Genomic DNA, 27,525 nt, shown 5'->3' on the forward strand with positions numbered 1-27,525 from the left:
TGTTGGTGCTTCATGACAGTGCCTCTCCTAGCCTTAAGACAACAGAAGTAGAAATAATTATTCAATATAAACGGAAACAGGATGGGAATAGATACACAAGACATGAAGGAACTGGAAGAAAAACAGCAGATCTTGAAACAGCCTTACAAATCGGTCCTCAACCATTACATCCCAATAGCTCATAGGAAGCCTTTAAACTGCACAGCAGGAAAGGCGATTATGAATAAAAAGCAATTTGTAATTCGTCTCCTAAAACCTTGCATAGCTGATGCATGTCTGTGCTTAATGGGAGACTGATCACCTGAAATATATCCTTGGAAATCCCAATTTAATCCCCCCATATCCCCAATGTTCCTCATAACTTACTGAAAAACAAAGTGGAAGCTAAAATTATTCCTTCAGTGGCTTGTTGGCATGGAAGCAATATCACCCATGAGCAAAGCGGTACTAGAAGGGTAAAAGCTTAAAAATCAGTCACACCAAGGGACAGGCAGTGTGGAAGTGCCTCATTTAAGGAGAATCGGAAACTAAAATTAAAAGAAAAGCCAGAGACCAATAGTGGGGTACAGAGGGACAGCATCAAGGCAAGGAAAGTTGATTTTTCCTTTTAAAAAAAGGGAGGATGGCAATAACTTCTGTCTCATTTCAAACCTACAGTGGAGAAAGCCACAGGCACCAATTGTACCTACATGTCAAATCCTGACATTCCTATTAGCAAGGTGCCCAAGGGCAGGCCTGGTTTTTAGCAGGGCACTTATTTTACAAGGTGTGTGTGAATATCTATGGGCATAGGTGTGTGGAGTGAGAGTTTAACTTGTCCAGTGGGAGGCTTTCAAAAGATGCACTCTGAAAAGCAGCAGGAAAGTAAGCACTGAGAAAGTAAGGTGGAAAGAATAAAAGGGAACAAAGGGAAAAATTGAGGAGTAAGAAGTATTTTTTCAGTCTAGGAAAACAGAAGGCAATTCCTTCCATAGGAGGGGAAAAAGGGACAATTGGAAATATCAGATAAAAAGATGACGAGGAAACAGTAAAAGAAAGGAACCGATAAACACAAAATAGAATTATTGAATAAAATTAAGAACATTACAAAACACAATACAGGAAGTTACAAAGTTATGAACTTCCAACATATGAACTTATAGTTACAAACAACCTTCTCCGCTCCCTCCCTACCATGAAATCTTAGCACTGCACCAAAGGGTGTCTGTATTTCTTCATCCCTTCCCCCCCCCCCCCATAGATCTCTCTCCAAATCCTTTCCCCTTTTCCTCCTATGGATCTCTCCTAACCCTGTTTCCCTTTCTTTCCAATGGATCTGTTTCCTTTCCTTCCAGTGGGTCTCTCCAAATCTCTCCCTCCTTTCTTCCTATCAATTTATCCACCCCTTTTTCTTTATCTTCCTATCTATCTCACCTTCCTACTCCCTGAATTTCTCTACTTCTCCTCTCCTTTCTTTCAGGCCTGACACCACTTTTAATTGCCCTGGTTCAGTGCCATGCAATGCTGTAATCTGTAGTTTGGTGATATAACAGCATTCTTTGGTAGAGAAGGCTAAAGACCTTGTAAAACTGCAGCTCCCAGAATCCCATAGAAATGAATAAAGTGGTGTCAAACTGCATTCATCCCACAGCATAATTACATCACAAGGAATCTGGAGCAGAATAAAAAGGGGAGGCTCCTGGAGGGGAGGGTTATCTATTTCTATGGGGTTTTTTACCCATTTCTTGGAAGCTTTGGTGTTTTTTTAAAAAGGAATTCTAATCACACAGGAAAAATAATGTGCACCTTTTTTGGCCAAATTACAAAGAGTGCACTTTTTGCTGGACTTGTCCTGAGTTACAAACAAATTTAACTTAAGGACAAACCTATAGACCCTATCATGTTTGTAACTTGGGGACAGCCTGTATACCAAAATCATGAAATCCCTAGCAGGTCCGAAGCTAAAACAATTCCTAGCAGGTCAGAAACTTAATCTAACGTGGGGATATTCATAAAGGTGCATGAAGAGCAGTGGTGCCTAGTGTTTACCATGTCAGAGGGTGGGCAATCTGTTCCAGATTTTATACAGCAATTCAAGCTACTGAGAACCTATGTGGGATAATATGCATTGCTCCTTTACAGTTTACATAAAAATCCAGAGCAGTCTTTCTATGCTACTGGCAAAAAAATCACTAGCAGTCAATGTACAAAACCTAGTAGTTTTGTTGTCCCATTGCCCCCCCCTTGATTAAATTCTACTAAATTCACAGGATGAAAGCCCTGTGCTGTGATAATCATCTGAAGCTAGGCCCTTGGCATCACTCTGGTACTATTACCCTTCATATTACAAGCTCCACATCACCAACTCTGTAGGGTTCCTCAGCTTTACAGGGCAGGACTGAGAAGGTGAGTTCAGAATGGGCAGCTCCTCTCTTGGTTATGCTGAAAGAAAGACTTGAATCCTCATTGCCTTCTCTCAAGAAGAAATACAAGCTTGGAAAACACATTACAGTATATTCTGGCGTATAAGACTACTTTTTAACCCAAGAAAATCTTCTCAAAAGTCAGGGGTCGTCTTATACGCGGGTGTAGTCTTATGCATGGGAGTCGTCTTAACTCTATATTTTAACTGGAAAAGTTGGGGGTCGTCTTATACGCCCAGTCGTCTTATATGCCGGAATATACGGGTACTTTGAATCCAGACTTAACTGCAGTAAACTGCATTATATAACAGTGTAGACAGGGCCATAGACTAAACTCCCACAAATCAATGGGACTTGAATCAGTCAAGAAGAAATTCTATTTTTTTCCCTCAGTGGTCAAACTCTATGTATGGCCGAATCTCAATTCTGCCCATTGTAACTTAACCAATTGATTTTTCTTTGTTCTTTTTACACAATCAGAATTTTGACAGCTGCAGAGACTCTATAGGTTGGAAAATACACAATGCTCTAATCACACATTTCCTATTATGTGCACACCTTAATCACTTTCTCCTTGCCCCATCTCACAGCACTTACATGGATTCACCATGTCATAATATCATAGAACTGAGAACTCAAAGCCACTGTTGTATTTCCTGATCCTTATCACAACAGTGTGAGAACCTGCTGAGAGGAAACAGTTTACACATGACTCGTAGTCTATGTAAACATGACTCTGGAAGATGAAAATATCTGGGCATACTCTTTCTGCTCTTATTTGTTTCAAAACACAAAGGCTCTGATTCAACAGTCATAGGTTTTTAAACCAGTTTGGACATGAATGTTTTTCTGCAATTTTCCTAAATTATAATGCTGAAATGCAGTCAAACTGTGAGTGTCTGAAAAGATGCCTGGTTTTAAGGCATTTCTGGCTTTCTTATTCAGTGTAAAATAACTTGAATGTTTATAAACAGAATGATTGAATAAGCAAAACTGACAAATTGGTCCATCAATACACATGACTTTCTATGTGTGGGTTGAAATCCTTGCATATTCAGCTGCTTTTATGGAGATATAAGGTTACCAACACTTCTCATCTTTAACTTCCATTAGGAAATCAAATACTTTAGATCATTTCAGAAGGAGGTGATTTAATACAATAACTGTCCTGATGAACAGACTGGTCACACATAATGACTGGTAGTACAGAGTGGAGCTGCACACCCCCATTTACATGAAAAAGGAAAATCTAGATCAATCAGATAGTCAATGAATCTATACCTTGCTTGTTCCCCAAGATTGGGAGATTCAAGGCACTTGACAGATCAAAAGAAATACAATGTCGCACCTATAACCACAGCATCACTCAAGAGTCCAGAGTAAAAGCAATCAGTTTATTGCAAACAGCACACAAAAGATATATAATAAAAAAGCAAGAATAAGGAATTAAAGATTAAAAATCAAAATAGTCAACAATCAATTGTCTCTTAGAAATCCCAAAGCAGTATAGTCCAAAGATAGTCCCAAAATACACAAAGACATCTTCAATCCATAAGCAAAACGTGAACCAAGAAAATGAAGGATACTTGAGTCCCAAAACCAAGGCTTGAAACAAGAACCAAAGTACTCAGGCCTGTACTTGAAAGCCACATTGCCTGAACTGAAGAGCAAAGTCCCCATTAGCTCTTAATAACCAGACATGAAAGCATTACATCTACCTTGTAATTCCTGCTTCCCACAAAGCCTTGTTGATCTACAAAGCTGGCTATCTGTTCAAATCTGAAAGAGTTCCTCCTTGCTTGGGTCAGTAGCACCAGGTGCATTCCCATGAGAATTTCTCATCAATTCATCTTTGCTAAACTCCTTATCTGGAGAGGAGGACTCCAAATCCTGTCCCGGGCCTTGTGTTCAGAGGCAATTATATTCTCAGGTCTGCATCTGTGTCAGCCTCTATATCTAAAAGATTTTCACTTTCCTGGCCTGCCTGAGAAGGAATCCCAGGACCTGAATCAGAATTAATCCCAGGAAAGCCCACAAACCCATCTGACTCTAAGTCATCAGTGAACCCATCAACCCCTGGCTACTGTGACTGCTGCTGAGTTACAACATACAAATTAAAACATATGTACCTAAAACATAAAAATGTGAAAATTTAAAGGGTATTCAACTTATGCAAAATTAAAGCTATTTTAAAAATAAAAAGTATAAAGTATCATGTATGTGCCTGTGTCTACAGATCGCCTGCATATAGATGGGGATCCCAATACATTTCATACAGTTCTCTTAGCAAAGGAATAGTGTGAAATGCGTTATCATCGTCTTCTTCTATAATACAGTACACACACAAAACAGTAAACCTTTGCAAGTAAACGGTCCATTTCCAAACACTTGTGGCTGAAAGGACAACAAGGAGCGAGCCCTTGCCTTCATCTGGAGGGATTTCTAGAGCTGAAGAAGGAGCCACAGAAAAACCATCCATTATTCCCACCCAATATGCTTGTGAAAGTGGTGGGATCCAGAGGAGTTTCTTGAAAGATCTTAAACACCCAAGGATAATCATATAGGAAGATGCATACAGACAAATGAGCCAAGTTTGTAAGACTGGTGTACCAAGAAAGGCAATGGCCTACACATGGAGACAAACCTACCTTGCAGATTTGGGCTTAGAGCCTATAACTAAAAGCTAACCAGCTCCACGAGATTGCCTAGATGAGATTTGTTAATGTCACTGCTTCAAAAAAAAAAAAAAAAAAAAAAAAGCATTTCAATTTCCCCAGTTTACATTAAAATAAAGAATCTTGTCTTTATTAAGACAACACATAATCACATTAAGAAATTGTCAGGACAAAGTCAACGGATTTTTACCTTGGGATCTGCAGTGAGCAACTTAAATGCTTGATACACTTGTGCTTCTTTCACGCCTCCACCAAGATCCAGGAAATTGGCAGGCTTTCCTCCATTAAGGGAAATTATATCACAGGTTGCCATAGCAAGGCCAGCACCATTGACTGTAATTAAGAGAGTCGGAGAGTTGCATTTGTAAAGGGTAAAAGGCAGACTTGCATATATATGAAGTGTCAAGACTAAAACAGATTTATTTTTTAAAAAATAAAGCAAAGAAATGTGGCAGTAAGGAAGAAATATGGAGAAAGGTAAGGTTGTGAAAAGAAGCAGGATACAAGGTACCAATTATGCTGGCATGCAAGTCAAATGGGTTCCAAAGGAACATACATTTTCTCAAATATACCTTAATTCATTGAGTGAAACTCAGAAAAAAATCACTGTTGAACATAATCAATAAAATTAATAAGCAGCATAAAGAAACAATTCATTCAGTACAGATGATTAGGATTGTGCATGGACTTGTTTTGGATGTTTGCCTTCAATTTGTTCGGCTGGTTCGGAAGCCCATAATGGCATGGGCTATGCCATCTTTTTTTACTGGCTGCAACAGAACAGTGGCTGTCGAAAACCGGCTACTTTTGGTTTCTTTCGGTTAGATGTTAATTGCAGGGAGGGAGGCAGCCGCTAGCAGCAAACACATAAACAATGATGAGTAATTCTGTAAGCTTTCAGGACATCAACAAAATATTGTGGGCATACAAATATGCAAATACAAGAACAAATCATGGCATCTGAAGGAAACCATTGGATTTACAATGAACACATTGACAAAAATAGCTGTCACTGTTGTTACCTTCTGTTTGTAGAGGGAAGAGACAGACTCTAAACCACCAGACCCACAGATGTATATTTCCCCATTTATTTGTTTTGAAATATGTCTTTACTTCCCTTCACCAGAATACGTTTCAAGGGCAGTTTACTGAATTCAAATATGTGTATGAAGAAGATACATAATAAAACATGAAACAGTGTAAAAATGAAAAAGCAGCAAGTTTATACCATGTGAAACATTGAAGACTCTTCAAAATAAGTAATATTGATGCAAAGATAGGGAGAGTATTTACTATGCATTGTGCTGCTGGCAAAAAGCCCCCTGGCTGTGTTTGTCACTGACTTCACTTCTGAAAAAATGAGAAGAGAAGTGAAAGCGCAAAGAAAATAGTATAAACAGAACTAGTGGGGTGTAAAAGTTAAAATATTGAATGGGATTTGGCATGTCCAAATTCTAGTCCCTACCCAGCAATGTCAGTGGGTGCCCTTGGCCACTCTCGCTCAGTCTGACCTATCTAACAGCGTCGGTGTAAGAATAAATTGGGAAGGTGAGGTATTGTGTGGGATAGAAATGCAACCTATAAGTAAATGCAGAATGACTCTTGTATCCCTAGGGGATATATTCCAAGTCCCCTGGTGGTTCCCTAAACCATGGATAACAGCAAACCCTGTGTTTTTACTATATGTGAGCTGGAAGCATATCATAGAATCACTCTGGAAGACCTAAAAGGCCCACAAACACTTCTGGGGGTGTGGGGTGGGGCTGGAGAGTAAGATAAGTGAACCATGGATAACAAATTTGTGGACAAGGTGGGCATATTGTATAACATAAATAAACCACCACTTGTTTTTTGTGGCCATAGGTCCCTTTCACTGGCCAGATTTTTTTGGGGGGGGGGGGTCAAAGAAAACACAAATCAGTCTTGGCCATCTGAGATGTATGAATGAAATGAAATTGTTGACAGACACTCTGTTTTGGCCTGCTTCCCCCTCTAGTTTCTAGCTGTGGTTATCATATCCAGCAGAACATCTAAAGCAATGATTCTCAACTTGTGAGTCCCCAGGTGTTTTGGCCTAAATTCCCAGAAATCCCAGCCAGTTTATTCGCTGTTTGGATTTCTGGAAGTTGATGGCCAAAACATCTAAGGACCATAGGTTGAGAACCACTGATCTAAAGCAAGGTTCGTCCTGTACTTCTTGATGAACTTGTAATGATTTAGAGCCTTCCTCATTGACTGAGAAGGAAAACAAAGAGGATGATCCCAATGGAACAGTTCTCTTTGCTGACTTTGTTTGACCAATTGCCAGTGACCTGGGCAGCAATGATTCCGATGGATTGATAGAAAAACTGCAGGAACTGAATGTCCAAGGAAATGTGGACTGATGATGGTGAAGGACATCATACCCAAGACTTTTTGAACCTTAGCAGTGCAGCTGATTCTACAGCACACGAAGGGAATGTGAATTGTTTTTTTAAAATTTATTCATGCTTTCACATTTCTATTTTTCTAAATCCATACATAACTTCCTAGAGAATTAGACACAAAAACAAAGTACTAAATGGGGAGGAACTCTTGCTACTGTTCCCTTAATTCTCCCAGCAGTCTTATGGCCCATGCCTAATTCCATTACCCTTAGCATAAAGCTAACTCTCTGTGGTCATATGTTTTTGAAAACCCAATCCTTCTTTCAACTAAATTCCTACTGGTTACTGTTCTGACGACACTGCTTTAATTTTCTTTTGAAAATTTTCTGGCAACTCCGCTACATTAAATGCTGTATTACAAGTACACTGGCTCACTGTGTGCGATAGAAGAAAACCGCCTAACACATTAAAATGATGGCTTCTCTACAAAGTAAGTTCCTTTTAAAATAAAAATAAAAAAGCAGCTCTATAGACTTTGTTTGAAATGAGCAAGAACCCACCACTTGAATTGGATGTTTTTCAGCATATAATTCGATGGAACTATTGGTTAGTGAGCCACAAATCTTTTTTAATGTTAATTTCATTAAGATGAAGGGTCCATACCAAAGCGACAAATTGGTTCCACCATAATCTCTGCATCTTGCAATTAAGCAGGGCAAGCATAAATCTATGTGCTGTAAACAGCGACTAGCAAAAACAACAACATTATTTTATTCAATGGGTGTTGATTTTTTGTGTGGATTTTTTTTTTATAAATAGAATACAACCCTTAAGTTAAACATGGACCCATTCAAATCTTTTGCTCACTCAAGTAAAATCTGGAGCCATTATTACAGAAAAGAAAAGAAAACACAAAACAAAACCTTTTTCAAAAATAAAGTACCAATGTTCTATTGCTATTTGTTACAATAGGTAATCATCATCCATAAGACCAGTGGATAGACATGTAATATGGTGAAGTTCTACATCAGTGGTTTCCAAACTTTGGTCCTTCAGATGTTTTAGACTTCCAGTCCCAGAATTTCTGATTGTTGGCCAAGTCAGCGACATCTTCTGAGAACTGAAGTCCAAAACACCTTGACGACCAAAGTTTAGGGATTGCTTTTAAAGCAATCTTAAAATCTTAAAATCTAAGCAAACATTTGAAAGAAGACATAGAAAGTCTAACAAACATATGAAAAAAATAAGTTCTGGTCAGGATTAAAAAATCTTGGTGTTAAGATTATGTATAATTCTACATTCCACTTCGCCCAAACTAGACTTCAAGCATGCCTTTGTCAAGGGTAGTTGCTATATGTACCCTTATCTGAAATGGACGGAAGTCAAGATGTTTTCATAACTTTATTCAAAATTCTTGAGGTAAGTATCCATTTCCATTAAGTTTGCTATAAATATAAGAAAAAGCCTCATTTGTACACATTTGTTAGGTTTGCAGGGTATTTCAGAAAAACAAAATAGTCACAAAGTATTAAATCCAATTGTTAATCCCAAGCAGAATCCTTTAATCAATGTCTTAAATAATTTCCCCATTATTCAAGTTGGGAACATTGTGTTGGGAAACACAATGACAACAAACAGGTTTTCTAATTCTCTCGACTTCTGTATGTCCTGAAGAGTGAACAGCAGCTTTGTGAGATAGGCAATATAAACAGGGGATATGGTGAAGTGTGAGCAGTTAAACCCCACTGAATGACAATCTCAGGTAGCTGTTTTTGACAATAAAAATAAATGTGGGGAATTTTGAGGATAACTTCCTGGGTAAAATCTGACTGAGCCTTCAACTGCAGTCTTGGGGAAAGAGGAGTTCAGAAGTTGTCTCCAACAGACTGTAATTGCTTGCTGTCAAAAACGGTAAAGTCTGCATGGAAGCGTGCAAACATTTAAAGGTATTTCTGCCTCCCAATCACCATCTGCAATGAATTATGTTTTACTTCTCCACAACAGGATTGAGGCAAGAACATCAATTATAGATTGAAATGATAGTTCCATAAGAAATTGTCATTGGACATGAATGAAAGGTAAAGCCCAGTTTCTCCCAACCTCCAATCCTCAAAAAAGGGCAGAAATGAAAATTTCAACATGCAAACAAATACAATGCTGGCTGACTTGACATTTATTATACAGAATGAAGGGAAGGATGTCTGGAACAGCTGAACTGTGTCCCAACAAAAACAACCACAAATGACTACAGAAGGGTAGGCAAACTGCAACCCATGGAGCCCATGGAGCCAATTTATATGGCCCAAGAAGCCCTTTCAATATTTCCCCAACCTCCATGTTTAAATTTTATGCAAAGTGATTTTTAGAATATTTTTGTCCCCAAAGCATATAGAAAGCCCCCCAAATGTGTGAAAACCTACAGAACTCACCCACACAAAATACTGCAAGCATCCCAAAAACCTGTATCCTCTACAGTCCCTCTCATGTTACTTCCTGTTATCAATTTGAAAGTGATTACAACAGAAAACCGAGATACCTGGGCTTGTTATGAGGGTGCAGCTCATGAAGGTTATGCGGGGGGGGGGGGGGGGACTGATCTGCAGATTCAGGTATCTTGCAGACAACTTCATATAAGAAGTCCACATACCAATGTGGTGTACAGAGCTCAAATAACTACTTTTTGTCTTTATTTATTTAGAACTAACACATGCTTTTGCAAGACTGATGCTTATTTCCTATTTATGTGTGTAATAATTTCAGAAATAAAACTGCAGATTAAGTAACACGCCCACTCAGTATCATTTGGCATCTTTGATATTTATAGGGAAAACACACCAAAGGTTATTAACTGCATAGAGCCTAAATGTGAAAAACAGCTCAGGCCCACATTTGTAACTTCAACAGGTTGTCCAATAGTTCTGTCAAATGATTAGCCATTTAACTATGGAAGTCAGAAGCCTGTAGCTTGAATGCTTCCTATGAATGGTTGATGCTCATGAATTGCTTCATCTTGCTTGTAAGTGTATGGTATTAGAAACATGGAGCTAAAGCAAACTTTGCAGGAGCAGACTTCCAGTCACAAATGGGATTTCCACTCTAATCCATACCTTCCCAAATCCACTATAGAGGAGATCACCTCCCAGAAGGTATGGGTGAATAGAAGAGGAGCTTCAGTGAAGATAGGCATTTGATCTGCCAGAAATACTGGCAGAGTGAAAAGCATACAACTGTATCTACGTATAGCCAATAGTATTTCGATCTATTCCAGTCATGTAAAGTGCTACAATATTTTGCTCACCAAAACAGGCAATGTTCCCATCCAGGCCTATGTACTTCAAGTCATAGAGGGCAGCTTCATTTTCAATAGGCTCATTTTCAGATTTGTCATCCATGGCAAATATCTCCTTTTGCCTGAACTCTGCATTGTCATCAAAGTTTATCTTGGCATCAAAGCACACAACTAAATAAAAAGGAAAAAAATCAACATGTTAACTGTTACTGAGGGGTCTGTTTCCAATCTGAAATTCATAATTTTGCAGCAGTATGTCAATATTGAGAGTACAGATTCCTGAAATCTCTGTAATCAATACAAGTCTTCTCACATCTACTGAATTATACAAAAGTAGGCCTAAGGCAACACAGAAAAACACACATGAATACTCAATTTGCTGTAGGCCTAATAGTGTCTTTAACTAGGGGGGTATCAGACCTCAAAGAGCTGTACAAACCAAACACAGAAAATAGACCCTCAACAGAAAAAAAAATTCATTCTGCTTCAACAAATGTTGTCAACATAGCAATGCAACTACATTCAACAGACTGTGTTCAATTATAACTATCTAACAGTCATTGCTTTCATTTCATTTACATGAATATAGTCCATAAGTGACTACTTATATATATTCGACATGCATAATGTAGTAAAACTACCTTATTTTACAAAATTCAGAGGAAATTTATTTATGGCTAGGGATCTTGAAACAAGAAGTTGAATAAACAGACCATATTATCTTCTGGCAGAGTCCTGAAGGTAAAGGTAAAGGTAAAGGTTCCCCTTTGACATTAAGTTTAGTTGTGCCCGACTCTGGGGGGTGGTGCTCATCTCCATTTGTAAGCTGTAGACCCGGCATTGTCCGTAGATGCCTCCAAGGTCATGTGGTTGGCATGACTGCATGGAGTGCCATTACCTTTCTGCAGAAGCGGTACCTATTGCATGTTTTGAACTGATAGGCTGGCAGAAGCTGGGGCTAACAACAGGAGCTCACCCTGTCTGTGGATTCAAACTGCTACCTGCCGATAAGTTTTGTAGCTTAGCGGTTTAACCTGCTGCGCCACCACGGACACCCAGAGTCTTGAAACAGAGATGCAAATATGTATGACCATCCATGTTTGCATACTTTGAGTCATGTGCAACCAACAACTGCACATAAAAATCCCTTGACTCAGGTTAAGTTCCTTGTCAACAACATACTTGTTGACCTTCTATCACTGTCAAAAATAGAAGATCACCCAGTGTATTGTTGTATAAAAATGAAAACAGTTGATTGAAACTGCAACTTGTACTCGTATCAGTATCTTCTGCAAAACTCTGTAGTTATTACAACAAATTGTTTGGGAGAAGGACACTTTCCAGATAGAAGCCAGTGTGATGTAGTGGGTTGAGTGGTGGGCAAGGTCTTTAGAAGATCAGAATTAAAATGTCCACTTAACCACAGAAAATCACTGCGTGGCATAGGGCAAGTCATACTCAGCCACAGAGGAAGGCAATCATAACGTCGTTCTGAATTTTTTCCTCCAAGAAAGTCTTGTGATAGGCTTGGTTTAGTATTTCTATAAGTCAGAAACAACTTGAAGGCACACAACATAATAAGCTTTGCAGATGTTTCTGGCTAAAGCTTCCATCACCATTGGCCACTAACCATGCTAGCTGCAGTTTATGAGTGGTGGAGATTATAGCCTGGGCATTTAGGAACTAGAAACTTGAATTATCCCATATGCAGTTAGTATTAGAAAATAAGGCACAATGTGAATATTCATATATGCTATTTCCTTCTTCCTCATGCAGTTACTAGTGTTGAAAATCTACCTCAAATCCCATAGGAATGTTTTTTTGGAGGAGAGGGAGATGAAGCTATTCCTACTCTAAAGCAACTTTTATAAATATTGATCATTAATCATATCTCCCATAACTCAGTTGAATTTCAGTAGTGTACATAATAGTAATAAAACAATACATACTTGATCGTGGCTATAATTCAGTCTCTAAATTATAGTCATGCATTATTGTAAATGAATTATATTTATGTATTTTGTCTCCCTTTTTAAAAAGTTTCTTTATTATACTTTATTTCAGTGTCCAAAGGAATAGATCCTTAAGGCAAAAGTAAATACATCTTGACTGTACAGCCAAAGGTCTGTGGCTTGAAAGAGAATAATTAAGTAACCAAAGACGATACTCTGAAGCCTCAAAGATTCTACACATTTGCAGGTCAAGCCTTTTGACTTAACTATTCGTGGATTATTTGTTGCTGACACAAACGATTTTTAATAGAATATTTGAAAACATATGTGTCCAGATTAAGCTGTGTACATTTAAGTCAGGATTACTTACTAAGGTGATCCCTTGTTGTCTGAGTAAGATTGTCCCCCAACTGTGGTGTTCTGGCGGTGGGTACGTATGTGACTGTGGAGCCCTATTCTTGACCTGCATGTTCTCCAGCAGTGAGGGCATCGGTTTCCAGATGGAAGGCGGTCCCGGTCGGGGTTGGCTTGATGCGCTTTCCTCTCTTTCACCCTCCATTCATGCCTCTTTAAATTCTACAGCACTCTGGTCACAGCTGACCTCCAACTAGAACACTCAAGGGCCAGGGCTTCCCAGTTCTCGGTGTGGATGTCACAGTTTTTAAGGTTGGCTTTGAGCTCATCTTTAAATCTCTTTTCCTGTCTTCCAATAATCCGTTTACCATTCTTGAGTTCGGAGTAGAGTATCTGCTTTGGGAGACGGAGATTGGACATACGGACAACGTGGCCGGTCCAGTGGAGTTGAGGGTAGAGGACCATCGCTTCAATGCTGGTGGTCTTTGCTTCTTCCAGCATGCTGACATTTGTCTGCTTGTCTTCCTAAGTGATTTGCAGGATTTTTCAGAGGCAACGCTGATGGAATCGTTCCAGGAGTTGCATGTGACGTCTGTAGACAGTCCATGTTTCACAGACATATAGCAGGGTTGGGAGGATAATAGCTTTGTAAACAAGCACTTTGTTATCCCTACAGATGTCCTGGTTCTCAAACACTCTGTGCTTCATTCAGAAAAATGCCTCACTCAGTGTTGTATTTCAGTGTCAATGGCGACCTTTTTGGAGTGGCAGCTGCACACTGTTTTCTCTTTTTTGAAGAGGGTGATGATAGTGGCATCCTTGAAATCTGCTGGGATTTTCTTGGTCACCCACACTTTTTCTATCCCTGGTTTGTTGTTGCGGGATTTGTGAAAGAACCTCGTCAACCACATTGGCGCTGCAATTCAGGAGGCTTTGGTAGTGTTCTTTCCAACGTAGTGCAATTGAATTTTTGTCTTCAGAAGTTTGGATCCATCTGATGAACGTTGAGAGTGTATGCCATGGTTTCTTGGTCCATAGACGACTTTTGTGGCTTTGAAAAATCCCTGAGCAGATTAAGCCGTGTACATTTAAGTCAGGATTAGTCATTTGGTCAACAACTCCTTGATTAGTCAACAACTCCTTGGTTATTGGGAGGAAATCACACTGGTGGAGTGGCTGATTCCTTCCTTCATCTTACATGTGTGAGTGGATAAAGTGGAAGAGGATGGGATGGGGCACAAAGATAGATGAAAGGTGTGTATGTGTGTTCCCTCTAACACGTGCTTGCTTAAGTGGGCAGGTGAAGTGAATGGGAAATTGTGAGCATGGGGAGGGAAGGCACATGTGTGTGCTCCTCACTTGCTCAGGTGGGATGAGATGGGAGAGTGAAAGGAGGGCAAGTACACAAGTGGACTCCCTTACTTGCTCACCCAGAGGGTATGTGATGGGTACCTTTTTTCAGCCTACAGCTGAAAAATTCACTCAATAACTCAAGGGTTCTACCTACACAGGCCTCATACCAATAGTTATAAAGGCAATATTATTCAAGGTAAACAATGCTTTGTAGCAAGGAACACACAATTTTACATTGTAGGAGATACGGGAGATTTTGGTGTGTTGTGTGGTTTCCAGGCTCTATGGCCATGTTCTAGCAGCATTTTCTCCTGATGTTTTGCCTGCATCTGTGGCTGGCATCTTCAACAGAAAGGAGGGAACCATGAAAATTAACAAAATCTGGTTACCAATATTAAAAAAAAACACCAGAATTAAGATAGTAAATAAAGAACACCACTCAGAAACAGGAGAAGTCTAGAGAGCAAACAATCAAGTGCCAAGATGCCCCCAGGCAACAACAGCCAGACTTTGCAGCTGCAAGGCTAATCAATGCTAATCAAACTGGTTAATTTCAACATTTGCCCTTGCTTCAAACAGACAAGAGCTCCTTTTCCCACCCTGGACATTCCATATATATAAATATACACCCCACTTCCTTGTTTCCAACAGACCTCTGAGCAAACCTCTGAGGATGCCAGCCATAGATGCAGGCGAAACGTCGAGACAAAATGCTACTGAAACATGGCCATACAGCCCGAAAATTTCACAGCAACCCAATTTTACATTTGTTGTCAAAGGGTACCAATTAGCCCAGCATAAGCCCTGAACCCTTTGCCTTAACTGAGTGTCCAGGTGAAAGACTAATGCATCAAAGCTCTTTATTGATTTGGCCAAAACAAGACTTGCCCACTTTACAGCAGGGCAAAAAGCAAAAGCTTACTCGTGCCCACCATGATCCTGTCTTTTTATACCCTCTTCTCCCTTTACTTTCTCAAACTTCTTCCAGCCTGCATCTTCTTATTCAGTCACTCTATCCTTGCAATGCATTCTTTGTTTTGATATTTTGGTACACTGGGGAGGACCAAATCTGCAGTGCCAGTTAAAGTTGATCTAAAGCCAAAGGAGGCCCAGCAGGGATAGTACAAAATAGTACCTTTCTCCCACAGCAGATCCTGCCGTCAACCCACACAATCTCTGAATTGTCTTATCCCAAAACAATTTCACAAGTATCTTCGTACATCACTCCATCCCACTTCCTGTTTTGGCACACAAATAATTGTAACTGCAAAACAGCATTATAACTTAAACTCCTGCTTTTTGGCCAGATTTACCCATCCTCTAGCTGGTTACAATATTGTGTCATCCTTTCTTGTCAATGCATTAATTTCTCCTGGTGGCACAGTGGGTTAAACCCTTGTGCTGGCAGGACTGAAGACCGACAGGTCGGAGGTTTGAATCCAGGGAGAGCGCGGATGACCTCACTCTGTCAGCTCCACTCCCCATGTGGGGACATGTGAGAAGCATCCCACAAGGATGGTAAAACATCAAAACATCCCGGCATCCCCTGAGCAACGTCCTTGCAGATGGCTATTCTCTCACACCAGAAGCGACTTGCAGTTTCTCAAAAAAATGCATTAATGTCAGGATATCACATTGAGCCCCTACACTTATGATCTGATTTAGGAATCCTCATTTTCTGATAGAGGAATAGAAATAATTTTATCGTTTTCTTTTGTACATACCCTGTCCTTCTGGAGTCTCGCCGAAGGGATTCACTTCTACTTGAGTGGCATCAATTTTCAAGAAAAGATTGTACAGCTTCTTAATTTGATCTGCAGCCTAAAGTTGAAAATGTAGTGCGTAATTACACAAAAGGAAATCAAGGGGAATGACACAGTGAGAGAGGAAGATAATTATCCTAAATTAAAACATTACAAATGCTTATATTTTCTGCATTACTGTTGACAGCAACTATGAGGGGTTAAATGGTTAACATTCTCTTATCAGATGGAAGTACTTTAGATTATTTTTAAATTGGTAGCCTATCTCTCAGCCAAACGAATATTGACTACTGCTTCCAAACAATCAAACCCTGCATAAATGCCCACTCTTTGCACTGTACAGAAAAAAGCTTTGCAATAAGAAAGTGCACCATCATTAATTCAAACAAATTTAATTTAAGCACAATGAACCAAGTTTGAGAGTTCATAATGAATACATTATGCTGATATTGAAGTTAAAGTGATTACCTTAATGAGACTAAATTCAGAAACTGTGAAGCAATATGCAGCTGACAAATGCAGATTACTTGCTGAATTCGTTTGGAATATACATAAACCCGCCCTACCTACATAAAAATGTGATTTTCACTGCAGAAACAACAGTTGAAAAATTGGGTTATTTGTTCTCGCAACTTGGCTCTTATTTGTTTTGCTTTAAGTTTCAATGATCCATGACCAAAATTAATTTTTCCTTAGTAACTAATGTACTGATTTGTTTTTTTAAGCAAAAAGGGAAGGTCAGTTCTTACTTATTTAAGAGATTTATAGTCAGTTTATGATTGGGTGGGAATACATCAGAAAACAAATTAAAACTGTTTAATATATAAAATACACAAATTCTAAAAACAATAAATATTCAGTGCATAAATCATTAAAGTTAAACATAAGACGGGAAGAGCTGCACTTATGATCAAAACTTAACTACAAGCAGACTAGACAAAACCAGACAAAAATCAGACTGGAAAAAATGAGAATTATTTATATTAATCCCAAAGCCAAGTATAGTGGAATCATTTTTAACTTGGCCCAGGAAAGTGGCAAACCACGATTCAGCCATAGAAATCCACTGGGTGAACTTGAACAACTTATACTTTCTCAGTCTTATAGAAATGCCATAGCAAATCCCACTTGAAGCAAATGTTGCCTAGAAAACCCTGCAACAAGTTGGCTTTAGGGTCACCATAATCAGAAACAATTCAAAGGCAAACATCATGGCTCAATACTATGAAATCATGGGAGCTGTGGTTTTACACAGTCTTTAGCACTCCCTGCCAAAGAGTGATTGCGGCCCGCCAATTACGAAGCCTAGGATTCCATAGCATAGAACTGTAGCTGTTTAAGTAGTTTCAAACTGCATCAGTTCTACAGTGCAGATCAAGAATGGGCAAACTAAGCCCCATGGAATGGATATGACCCTCTGGGCACTTACATCAGACCTTCCTAATTCTCCCCTTTCTTTGGGCATAAGGATGTGGTGACTTTATGCTAAAAGGACCAAAGGAACATTGCTGCTGGGAGTCCTCTGGAGTGCTGTTAGGGCCCTCTTCCTGACATAAAGATGAGACAAGTGACTCTGTCCTGATGCTGAGAGAAGCACAGCCCAGGGGAGGAGGCAGGCGACAGCTGAGTGGGTTATTTAGCCCTTTCGACTGCTGCCTGCCTCATCCTTCTCCCGGATGCGAGAACGGAGCGAGGCTCTGCCCTGATGCAGATAAAATCACAGCCCAGGGGAGGAGGCAGGTGATTGCCAAGGTGGCTTTGGTCCTTATCCCCCTCTTCCAGGCACAAGGACAGGGCATGCAGCACCGTCTTTATTTATTTATTTTGCCCTATTTATACCCCGCCTTTCTCTATCCCAAAGGGTACTGAAGGTGGCTTACTTATAGGCAATTATTCAATGCCTTAAAACACATACAATTCCAGCAACATCAACATTAAAATTAAATTAAAATTAATACATGTTAAGCATTTAAAGCAATGAAAAACATTACATTCAATAGAAATCATGCCATTCATAATCGTAGTCCAAAGGCATCCCATAGTCATTGCACATATTCCAAATCTGTTATGTCACTGAATTATTCAACGAAAGCCTGATCCCAAAGCCAATTTTTTTACTTTCCTTCTGAAGGCTAGGAGGGAGAGGGCTGATCTAATGTCGTTGGGGAGGAAGTTCCATAGCTGAGGGGCCACCACTGAGGCCCTGTCCCTTGTCCCCACCAGATGTGTTTGTGAGGAAGGTGGGACTGAGAGCAGGACCTCCCCAGTCAATCTTAATCTCGGAGGTGATTCATAGGCGAAGAGGACAGCCCCAGGAAGCCAGGCAGTGGCAGAGATGACTCTGCAGCGTTCTCAATCGCCGCTTGTCTTGCCTTTGTCTTGGCAAATGAATGGGGCAAGCAGTCCCATCCTTATACTGAAAGGCCAGCCTGAGGATAACCCCCCCCCCCCCCGGCCCTAGCCCTCCTGGCCCAACCGCACCCCTCAAGCCCAGCGCTCCCCCTCCAGACTCCACCACACCCCTCCCAGGTCCATGCCACCCTCCCTCCTGTCTTGACCACGGGGCAAAAAAGTTTGTCCATGCCTAGTGTAGATGCACCTATGGAGTCACAAAGCTTAGCAGATTCCTCCTTCCACTTCCCCAACACTTCTCCAACATTCCAGTCCTCTCTGAAATAAATTTCATCAGATGGGTGTATCACCATCTCTCCAATTAAACTCACAAGGTAATTATGAGGACATTGGGAGTGTTCAGGTAGGCCTATCCAGTCAATTTTAAACTAAGAATGTTTAGTATTGGTGCTAATTTCAGTTCTGTATATTTCAATATATGTATTTTAGACATTAGTAAAAATGAACTAATGGACGGGCTAAAATCTTTGAGGCAAATACAGGTCTCTGAAAGAATCAGCTGAACCACATACTGGGCAATATTTGAATAAGTGATATCATTGTGTGAAAGTAAAATGACAGTCTTAGGACTTATCTACACTGATCACTGAGATCAGTGTGAAACCAGCATAGAAAAAAGAGGCTTTTGCATGCGGATGACTTTATTACAAGCCTTGAAACTAGTTCAAGGTTCGAATGGTGCTTATATGTGCTACAGATGTTGGCCTCAAACCAGTTCCAGAACCCACTGTAAGCAGTTTTTTCCCCCCAGGCCTCTCACCAGATGCACATGTATGGATCAGGAAAGAACTCTGGGCATCCAAATAGCTACTAGCATTGTGCAGAGTTGATTTCATCATGTGATGTGGATTATGGGGTACTAGAGCAGACGTGGGCAAACCTTGGCCCTCCAGGAGCCCTCCGGTTGTTAGGAATTGTGGGAATTGAAGTCCAAAACACCTGGAGGGCTGAAGTTTGCCCATACCTGTATTAGAGCATGCTGCTGTAAATTAATAATTGTTTTTCAGAGTATTCTCTGACTTTGTTATCCCAGTTTTAAAGTTGCATGCTTTTAGTTTGCATTGTCTAACCACTACACTGTCAAGCTGCTTTCAATCCACATTAAATGGTCAGTGTAGATAAGCCCTATGTCAGCCTTTTGGTATAGGGGTTGGAGAAAAGAGACATGGTTAATAGACTGGTTGCAGAGCTTGAAAATGTGCTTTTATGGACTTCCAACTCTCAGACTTTCCCTGCTAACAGGAGAGTGAAGTCCAAGGAAGCAGGCTCTGTGAGATATCAGCTGCTAACATCAGCCCTTTTTAAACAACAGATATTATTTATATCCACTACAGATGGGTTTGATAGTTCCCACTGACATAAGAAATTGTATGCATTTAGAAATGCACGTGGAACAGTAAGAAAAGCCCTTTAGCAATGGATCTAATTCTAATCTGAATTAGCAATTTGAGGTAAGTAGCAGGACAAAAATCAATGCTGGATATTTGAATGAGCAAACATTTCTTCGTCACGCATGGCATCAAATCAAGTTGTTTCTATGGAGCAAGTTTAAAATACAATTCTCCCCATTAATATTGGAAACACTTTCAATAACATAAATATAACTTTAGAGAAAAATCTCACAAACAACTAAGAAGTCACCAAGCAGGACTCAATCTATCACATGGTATGTGAGCCGTTAGATTTACATTGTTTTACTAAGAGTTTCTTTCTGGAACCTACCAATTGAAGAATATAAATGATTATGACAAGACTACATTAAACAGACGTTTGATTACACTGATGTAGCCATTATGGTTCGATGCTCCAGTAAATCACATTGCAAAGTCAAACAGCACATGGGAAGAAATGTCTTAGCTGTTGTTTAGTTAAGCAGTTCATGCATTGTGCTAATAATTAAGTATTAGGACATGCAAAGCTAGAAAGATTTAATAATAATTCTCTCTCATTAAAGAAACTGCTAAATCTTCAAATGGATGTTAATCATCTTAATGATTATGCATTTGTTAATTGCACAGTTGGGATGGAAATTAATTAGAAGTGGTATATTAAAAATTCAAAGGTTTTACAAAAGTGGCATTTTGATGATATGGGGAAATCTGGACAAAAACAATTTATCATCTCTCCTTCCCAGAGCAGTAAAAGTAGAAACTAGTTGCAAAATGAATCTGTGCAGACTTGATGGTTTGTAATTTCTTGCCCTAGCTCAAAACTCTGAGGACAAATCTGAGAAGAACAAAATGTATATATCAAGACGGTGGGAGCTTTAAAAACACAATCAGAACTGGAAACCTTTGCTTTTCTTTAAAAATAATTTCAAAAATAGGAAAAATGAAGAACAAAGTTACATTAAGTTAGTAGTGCATTTAATAACTATTCAATTTATTCAAGAGCTATTAGCTATTGCAGTTTTAAAACCTGCAACAACACAATACTACAGTGGCGGCAATAAAATGGTAATCAACGGACATTTTAATGTAGAATTCAGCATCTAAGTAATAGGTGAGAGGGATGCATTTACACTGTAGAATTAATGCTGTTTGTCACTGTTTTAGCTGCCATGGCTCAATACTATGGGATCAACAGATTTATAGTTTAGTGAGGCACTAACATTCTTTGGCAGAGAAGGCTAAAGATCTTGTAAAACTACAACTCGCATGATTCCATAGCACAGGCCCTGATAGTTAAGTGTTTTATAGTGAATTAATTCTACAGGGTAGACACAGCCAAAACTGTCCTTTCCCCCTAGACCCCTGTCCCTTTAACTACACAGGGAGAAGGAGGTTGTTTGGTTTCTTGGTTGTAGATTAGGAAAAATTCTCAAATAGGCTTTTGGAAAGACAAGCAAGTGTAAGATGCTTACAGAAACATTAGAAAATATATAAGCTTTGCCCTACCACATCCAGAAGATCGAAGAATTATGTCTTGATATGAAATTTCTGGTATTGTGTATCATACTTCTAGGAAGGCTCCTGAAATGGGAGGGGGAACTGAGGAGTTGAGGCCTTCAATTATATATTCAGTCCCCCAGGTTCAGGAATCTATATGTAGTTGAGCCAGATATATTCTGGTTTATAATCATCTTTGCATTTGCCTAATATGCTCTTTTATATTGTCATGTTTTTCCTTTTTATATCAATGTTATGCTTTCGCATTTTTGTATTTCATTTTTATTGTGTCCCTGTCTTGATAAAATAGAATATATTCACTGTCATTGTACATTGTACAATGAAATTAATTGCTTTCTCAAACATACATCACAAAACAACACACCCACCCCTTCACACTGCAACCACCACCGCAGAGCATAGCAATCTAATTAATTGCTTTAGCTGGTGACATTATTGGTACAGATTGAATATCCTTTATCTGAAATGTTCTAGAGCAGTGGTTCCCAGGCTTGGGTCTGGGGACCCCTGTAGGGCCAAAATGACATCACAGGGGGTCCGTGAAATATTTAAGAAATATTATGATTTTTTTGCAGTTTAATCTGAGTGAATACTCCAAAAATGGGCAATTTGAAAGAAAAGTTGTTGTTGTTGTTGTTGTTGTTACTATAGTGGTTATTATTATTAGTACCAGTCGTAGTAGGTCATGATTATTGTTATAGGTATTGATATTACTGTTGCTCTTATTATAGTTATTGATATTACTGTTGCCATTACTATTGTCTATTCATGCTATTACTTTTCTGCTATCGCTACTACTATTATTAAATTATTAACTATTATTTTTAATTTATATGGAATCATAACAAATAAAATATAACAGGAGTATGTGCATTAACAGATTAACTTATATCCCCTTCTTTCTTAATTTGAAGGCCCTACATTAGAAAATTGAAACAATTATTTGACTTAGTCTCGTGCCTTAAATCTTAAGTTAAGTCTTGAGGATCTGCGGCCACCAAAGGTATTTAAAAGGGGGTCTGTGGTGAAGAAAAGGTTGAGAAACACTGCCTAGCTTTTTAAACTGGATCATGACCCCATTTGGAGTTCCCTAACTGAATTTGCTACCTTGCCACCTAGTGGCTGCTTATATGAATCAGGTGGCAACTACATGCAGCAAATGATTCAGCTATACTCATAAGAAAGGAAAACGTGCCCACCTCTTTTTAGAAGCGTTGAAAATGCTGATTTTGTTGATGGCTATTTTGTATATCTATACACCCAGGGCTGTGTAAAAAGATCTTTGGTGAAAAGGAGTCAATCGTGCAAAAAGTTTAAGAAACCCTGCTCAGGACCAGAAATGTTCCATGTTTTGATTTTTTTCTGATGTTGAGATACTTGTATGTACACAAAGAGATATCTCCGAGGTGGGACTCAAGACTAAATACATTTTAATGTTTCATATACACATTATGTACATACCCTGAAGGTAAATCTACACACAGTATTTTTTAATAATTTTGTGCATGAAACAAAATTTGCCTACATTGAGCTACCAGAAAGGAAAGGCATCAGTTACCCATACAAACAATTTTGGATTTGGGAGTATTTGGGGTTTTGAAATTCTGGATAAGGAATGCTCAACCTGTATTCACTGCGTACTGCGCTTTACTGTTTTGTAAAAAGAAATATACAAGTTTTCAAAAATCGTAATGAACTGCCTGTCAGTATTTGCCCCAACCAATATTTTAAGAATTGGTCTGAGGTCCCTGATTTCCCGCATTGATATTCTAGGTTAGAGGCATGAAGATGCTTTGACACCGCTCTGGTGTGCAGTACAATGTTCCTTAGAAAACCTGAACACCAGCATGTCTTATTCTGTGAAAATTACCTGCTGTTGTAGAGGACCCTTGAATCCTAAATTTTCTGCCAACCGTAGAGCTTGTGTATCTTTTACACCTTGGAAAATATCTATTTCTTCCTGTTACAAAAAAACAAAAATAACAAAATGAGCACTAAGATAGCCAGTGCTAAAACAGATTTATAACTTTAAGAAGGAAAATGCAAGAAAAACAGAACAGAGACAAGGGAGGCTCAATATATATTTGCAAATTAGTAATTAAAATAGGGCAAGTTGCCCAAATGCTGAGACTGAGGCTATAGCCTCTGCCTATAGGGTATGTTATAATTACTACGCTATCCATGCTAAAAAGAGTCCCTCCAAAACTATGTAATTCTTCAGGGTGGCATGCTGACAAGACAATCTGACACCAGTTTTCACTTTTAATTACTGTACAGATGGCGTTGATGAATACTTAGTCTGTTAATTTTTATGACTCGATTTGGCAAGGAGCCGAACCAATGGTGCCCATGCATCTCCCAACAAGTGTATGTTTCGAATGTATATGTAAGTAGAAAGATACGCTCACTCTCATACTGTAAATACAGTAGCTATTATTAGATGGCATAACACAGTAGATTGTTTATCAGTATTGTAACATAACCGTACATTGAAAAAGCAATAGTTCGTTTACAGTAAGTAAATCTTTTTCGTATTGTTCAAGAAGTGGGGCATTTTTATTAGCTGGGAAATAAATGAATAATTCACAGTCCCAGGGAATCAGGTGTTACTGCTTATTCCGGACTATACCACGTCGGACAGAAGGTAGAAGACTTCACATTTCAGTGTTCCCATCTTTTTACATAGAAATTAAGATTAATAGTCTGTCAGATTTCTTGATGTGTTTTGGAATGTCAACATCCCATGTTCTATTTACATCCTAGCATTTATGAAAAGCTTTGTCACCTGATTCTGTTAATTATACCACCATATAAGTCAGCTTTTGGGGCCAAAATTATGGATTTTGCTATGACCCATGGATAAGTCAAAAATCATTCTGCAGAGAGCAAAAAAGCACCAGCACTCCATCAGGGGTCATGTGGCCCCTATCCACCTCTGCTGGCCAGGCATTCAAAAAGGCCAAAAGTGGTGGTGCAATAGAGAAACTCAAAGGGTTTGATGGTTCTTTCAGGTTCTCCAAGGCCAAGCGAAATGCATGCTTTTAGCTACTCAGGGGGTGGTTCCTTTATTGATCAAAGTTGAACTACAGTACTCATTCTGACCAATGCATAAATTGACCCAGTTTTTTGGAGTTGATCTTTTGACTAAAATTTCTAGAGTGTATAGGGTAATTAGTTGCCCTGAGTCAACCCCCCTGGGGGGGGGGGGGTGAGAAGGGCGGGCTAGAAAAATTTGAAATAAATAAATAAATAGCTCTAACGTGTTAAAAGAAAGGTGCTTCCATCCTATGGCTACTTACCTGGGAGTAAATTCACTAAACATAACTGCAATATATTGTCAAAGGCTTTCATGGCCAGAATCACTGCGTTGTTTTGAGTTTTCTGGCTGTATGGCTATGTTCTGGAAGAATTATCTCCTGACATTTCGCCCGCATCTATGGCAGGCGTCCTCAGAGGCTGTGTGATCTGTTGGAAACTAGGAAAATGGGGCTCATATATCTGCGGAATGTTCAAGGTGGGAGAAAAAACTCCTGTCTGGTGAAATGTCAGGAGAGAATGCTTCTGGGACATGGCCATACAGCCTGGAAAGCTCACAACAACCCAAATACAGTACACTTGCTTATGAGAGTAATATTTAGAATAGCTTGTGTAGATGTTAGAAGGAAGCCACCTCCCTTTATACAATCAAAGAATCCATAGAGTTGGAAGAGACCACAAGGGCCATCCCGTCTCCTTCTGCCATGCAGGAATAACTAATCAAATGAAGGCCAGCACAGAGCTTGGACAAGTTACTCTGTTTAGGTGTACAACCATCAGAGTTTCTGGTAAGTTTTTAGGGGAACTAAAAACAAACTGACAAGCTCTGAAAAGGAATACATTTTGTTTTAAACTTTCTATCCAAATTTTGAGTTTTACCTTGAAGATGAGCTCTGGGCTTGTAGCTGCCACTTCTTCTATGTCAACCCCACCTGCCGGACTGCCAACCAGAACAGGTCCATTGCAAGCTCGATCCATTAATATTGCAAAATAGGTTTCTCTGGAAATATTTAGTGCCTCTGCCACCATAACCTGCAAAGGTACCATTTAGTAATGTATTATTCACACTATCCAATGGAGACAGTATTTTATTGGCTGTGTTGGAATTACACAGGCTCCTAAACTAGGAAGTGACAGTTATTCAGCGAGAACACATTGCACTGTAATAAATAGAGTTTAACTCACTCTTCAGTCCTTCGCTGATTCCTTTAATCGTGAAAGAAATCAATTACTTTATTTGGACATGAGTATCACATAGTTCCTTTCCATTTCATTTTTCTTAAAAGCATGGAAATGGACCATAAGGCAGAAAGGAGTGTGGCAAGAAACATCTACAAACTAAAGATCCACAGATTCACAAGTGAAACATCCACAGATTCAGCAATATTACACCTACCTTGATCCTTTAAGAAATGTTTTCAACAAAAGGAATAAAAATAAAAAAGAAATTAAAAGCCAGGTTTGACTTTTTCTGCAATTGATAAAAAATGGAGGAAAAGGATATTATTGCATTATGTTAATATCTTTTTATTGTTCTGAAGATGGGTCACCTGTGTGAGACAGGTTGGGTTGAGCAGCTTAGGTGCTTACAAAGAAACATGACACAATTCCTGCTCCACTCCAATAAAAGCTTGTATCACCTGCTACTTCTAATACTACTTTTAATGCAAGTCAGCTCAAAAAGCTGCACAAATCAATCATTCCAGCAGCACATTATGCATCTGTATAATGGCATGACAGTGAAATGAGTCTCATCAAATGCCATAGACAGAACAACCACAGTAATTCGGAATAAGATGACAACGGAAAACTAGCATGAACAATGGGGTAAATCCAGTGCTTCAGTAGCGGAACTTTTGTAATGTTCTCTTCCCTTCCCATCTCTTATTCTTTGTAACACCCAAATGCTACCTCAAGAGGACTTCTTGCTGTAAAGAGTTGATTCTGGAGATGCTGTACCTGGAGGGGGGTGTCCTGTGGGACACTGGAAACTCCTGTTCTGCCATTAGTGATCCATCATTGAATGGATAACTGCATTAGATGGACCCACCAGAAATTCCATTGTCATCTACACTTTGTTCTTTCAGCCTTTAGAGGAAATTCATGAGGTTTTTTGTTGTTGTTAGTTGTTGGATTTTGCGGCTTTTAGTAAAAATATTTGATTGTAGTCAAACTTGTTTGGTTATTTATATGCAGGCATTCTTTCAGAAAGGGACGCAAGATGGCTTTCTTCCAAAACAATTAAAATTTTGAATTTATAAATAATTTCTGATTATAACTGTACTTTCTTTTTAAAACAGCTCAAAACTGCTAATAGAAAAGTAGAGTATAGATCTAATAAATAACATAAAAAAGGAAATGGAGGAGTGGTCAAATCCCAGGCCTAAATCTAACTGCTAGATCCAAACAGATTTACTTTACAAACAGTTATTGAATGGCAAATGTCTTCAAGGCACACAACAACAAAATCAACACTTATAGAAATAACATTCGTTCAATGGGTTTATTCTAGTCAGTACTTACTACCATGTTTAGACTCCTATACTAAATTTTTGTTGAGTTAAGTTGGCTTTAGTCATAGCTTCACTGTAGGTGTCAATTATATCTTTAAAGGCAACTGGGCCCCCCAAGTGGCACAGTGGGTTAAACGGCTGAGCTGCTGAAATTGGCGGTTTAAATCCGGGGAGCGGGGTGAGCTCCTGCTGTTAGCCCCTGTCAACCTAGCAGTTTAAAAAACATGTGAATATGAGTAGATCAATAGGTACCACCTCAATGGGAAGGTAAACAGCGCTCCATGCAGTCATGCCAGCCACATAACCTTGGAGGAGGCTAGGGACAATGCCAGATCTTCGGCTTAGAAATGGAGATGAGCACAACCCCAGGGTCGGGCACAACTAGATTTAATGTCAAGGGGAAACCTTTACCTTTACTTTTTAAAGGCAACTATATTTCTCAATTAGAATAACCTCTTGACTAAACCCATAAGTGCAACAAATTCAATAAGTCTACTCTTT

General features: G+C 39.2%; 1 protein-coding gene across 1 annotated transcript in view; it reads right to left on the reverse strand.

The window, feature by feature from the left end:
• SUCLG2 (succinate-CoA ligase GDP-forming subunit beta) overlaps nt 1–27,525 on the reverse strand; it is a 237,892-nt gene that overhangs the window by 82,940 nt on the left and 127,427 nt on the right. The window contains exons 5-9 of the mRNA XM_060766395.2: nt 25,391–25,543; nt 23,346–23,435; nt 16,116–16,212; nt 10,742–10,903; nt 5,268–5,410 (exon numbers count right to left, since the gene is read on the reverse strand). Of these exons, the coding sequence (XP_060622378.1) occupies nt 5,268–5,410; nt 10,742–10,903; nt 16,116–16,212; nt 23,346–23,435; nt 25,391–25,543 (645 nt within the window). The remainder of the gene's footprint in view (nt 1–5,267; nt 5,411–10,741; nt 10,904–16,115; nt 16,213–23,345; nt 23,436–25,390; nt 25,544–27,525) is intronic.

Source organism: Anolis sagrei, chromosome 2 (assembly GCF_037176765.1).
Source record: "Anolis sagrei isolate rAnoSag1 chromosome 2, rAnoSag1.mat, whole genome shotgun sequence".
Lineage (NCBI taxonomy): Eukaryota > Metazoa > Chordata > Lepidosauria > Squamata > Dactyloidae > Anolis > Anolis sagrei.